Source organism: Odontomachus brunneus, unplaced genomic scaffold, assembly GCF_010583005.1.
Source record: "Odontomachus brunneus isolate Ranch 3 - 2012 unplaced genomic scaffold, Obru_v1 Obru_scaffold_121, whole genome shotgun sequence".
Classification (NCBI taxonomy): domain Eukaryota; kingdom Metazoa; phylum Arthropoda; class Insecta; order Hymenoptera; family Formicidae; genus Odontomachus; species Odontomachus brunneus.
In genome coordinates, this window is record NW_022639571.1 from 7,584 (window position 1) to 9,529 (window position 1,946).

General features: G+C 30.3%; 1 protein-coding gene across 2 annotated transcripts; it reads right to left on the reverse strand.

Moving 5' to 3' along the window:
* Positions 1-42: 42 nt before the first annotated feature.
* Positions 43-1,625, reverse strand: LOC116849624. 2 transcript variants are annotated; one of them, XM_032826952.1, is made up of 2 exons: positions 1,161-1,625; positions 43-880 (listed from the first exon to the last, which is right to left on the reverse strand). In XM_032826952.1, exons 1-2 carry the CDS (start codon positions 1,169-1,171, stop codon positions 169-171), a joined length of 723 nt encoding a protein of 240 aa, XP_032682843.1. In that variant the 5' UTR covers positions 1,172-1,625; the 3' UTR covers positions 43-168. The 2 variants fall into 2 exon arrangements, with proteins under 2 accessions (XP_032682843.1, XP_032682842.1); XM_032826951.1 differs by having other exon boundaries at positions 998-1,622.
* Positions 1,626-1,946: the final 321 nt, after the last annotated feature.

Below are 1,946 nucleotides of genomic sequence, written 5' to 3' on the forward strand. Positions count from 1 at the left end.
AGTTCATTAATATCAGTGACTATTAAATAAAAACATCGCAAGTACAATAAAAAGTGCCTTTTATTAAAAATATTTATAATTCGTTTGTACAAATAACACATATTTTATATCATATATAGTAATGTTATCAACGTAATGCTAAAATCATATACAAATATTCCAAATCGTTTAGAAAGGTCTCCATAAAACATGTGTGTTACGATAGACAGTTACATAATGATTACGAAAATATACAGAACCAGTCTCCAAATCCCTCCACGGTCTCCAAGATCTAAAAGGATTTTTAGCATTATGGAGAGGTTCTAAATGCGAACCTAAAATTTGTTTTAAAATAGACACGTTCTGTTCTGCTTTTTCTTCCGATGTGGTAGTTAAAATTAACGGACAGTGTCTAATCCGTGATAAAAATATGCTTCGCGAACATGTCCACTCATTACTAAAATCTGCTTGAAATTCTACAATTATATTTGGTTTTTTAAAAGACGGACCGGCCACATACATATGGTAAAATGTACTATAAATTTCAATATGGAGCATTATACATCTGTTCTTGCAATAAGAACAAAGTTCTTTGTCATAATGATCCTGTTCAAAATTTGGTCCTACTAGTATAATTGTTAGATCCTTTATGTAATGCGTGAGATGTATAAATATTTCCCAAGCATTTACATGCTCCTTTTCTAAGGAATTTAGTGCTACCACGTGAATAACGCATTTAAATTCATGTATTGAACGTGCGGAAAAAATGAGTGGTTCTAGTAAACCAGCAATATCCATTCCATAATATAATGTTAGCGGTCCTGATATATAATCACTGTAGAAATATTTATAATATATTGCAGCTATACTGTTGTATCTTCCGGTAGGACGCCCATATAATCTAATAAATGTATTCATGTCATTAAAAGGTATTCTTCGATTAATAAGATTAGTGAATTTTAACACAGTGAATTTGTTTGCACTAGTCACGATATTAGTGTTGATATATAATACAAACTGTTGGCATTTTTGCTCATGCAAATATTGAAATAACTGTACATGGTCAATGCAACAATATTCCGAATAACACGTTGTACAGTGTAACAAATTAATCTGTCTATGACAAATAGAGCATGATTTTGCAAAAAGAATCATCTGTTCTTCATACGTCTTTAGCTTACGTGGAATCCATTTTTTAATTGAGCTTAAAAATTGTTGTCTTAACGTGATCCAATTAGTTAAACTTAAAGCACAGTCTCGACGTATTTCATTCTCTCGTAAAAATCGGTTTATATTTTCACAAATCTGCATATGGTATGGACGATGCATCAATTTGTGTTGACGAGTGCAATAAGAGATCATATCGCACCGATTACATGATATAAAAGATCCATTGTTTACTTTCTTGCAGATGTGGCAAAAGTTTTCGTGAAAGAAGCTATTATAATCATTAATATTAATACGTGGATTGAATTCGTTCACATCGATTACTTTAGAAAAATTACTCATGGTGGGATATTTTGTTCGACGTATAATATCAATTTAGAAATGAAGTGTGTTGCTTCTTGTAACAGAAATAATGTAAATGTCTGTCCACAGCAGATTTATAACTGAGCTGTTCACATTTCAGATCTATAGCAGACTACTGTAGAGGCGACATTAAGAAGTCCTCTGGTTCGCTAGTTAATATTGACAAACTGACTTGAGTATTTGAAAATGTAACGAAATACGAATAAACGTTATTGAACAGAATGTTACAAATTGACACGCATAAGATTCTTATAAATTTTTATTACATGTAACTTGTATATCAAAAAAAATGTTGAAGAAAGAGGAAGTTAAAAGTTTTTAAACAATCATTAATATTTTGAAAAAGTGAAAATATGAATTACTGTTGCTGTATATATATCCTAATAACAAATATATACAAATAGTATACATGCGTCCTGTAAACAATATATATATAT

Excerpts from the sequence above, each read along its gene's own strand:
- LOC116849624 (XM_032826951.1), bottom strand. The coding sequence starts at position 1,488 with ATGAGTAATTTTTCTAAAGTAATCGATGTGAACGAATTCAATCCACGT. Across the intron at positions 881-997 it reads CATGAGCAAAAATGCCAACA|ATTATATGGGCGTCCTACCG; the intron begins GTTTGTATTATA and ends TACATTTATTAG.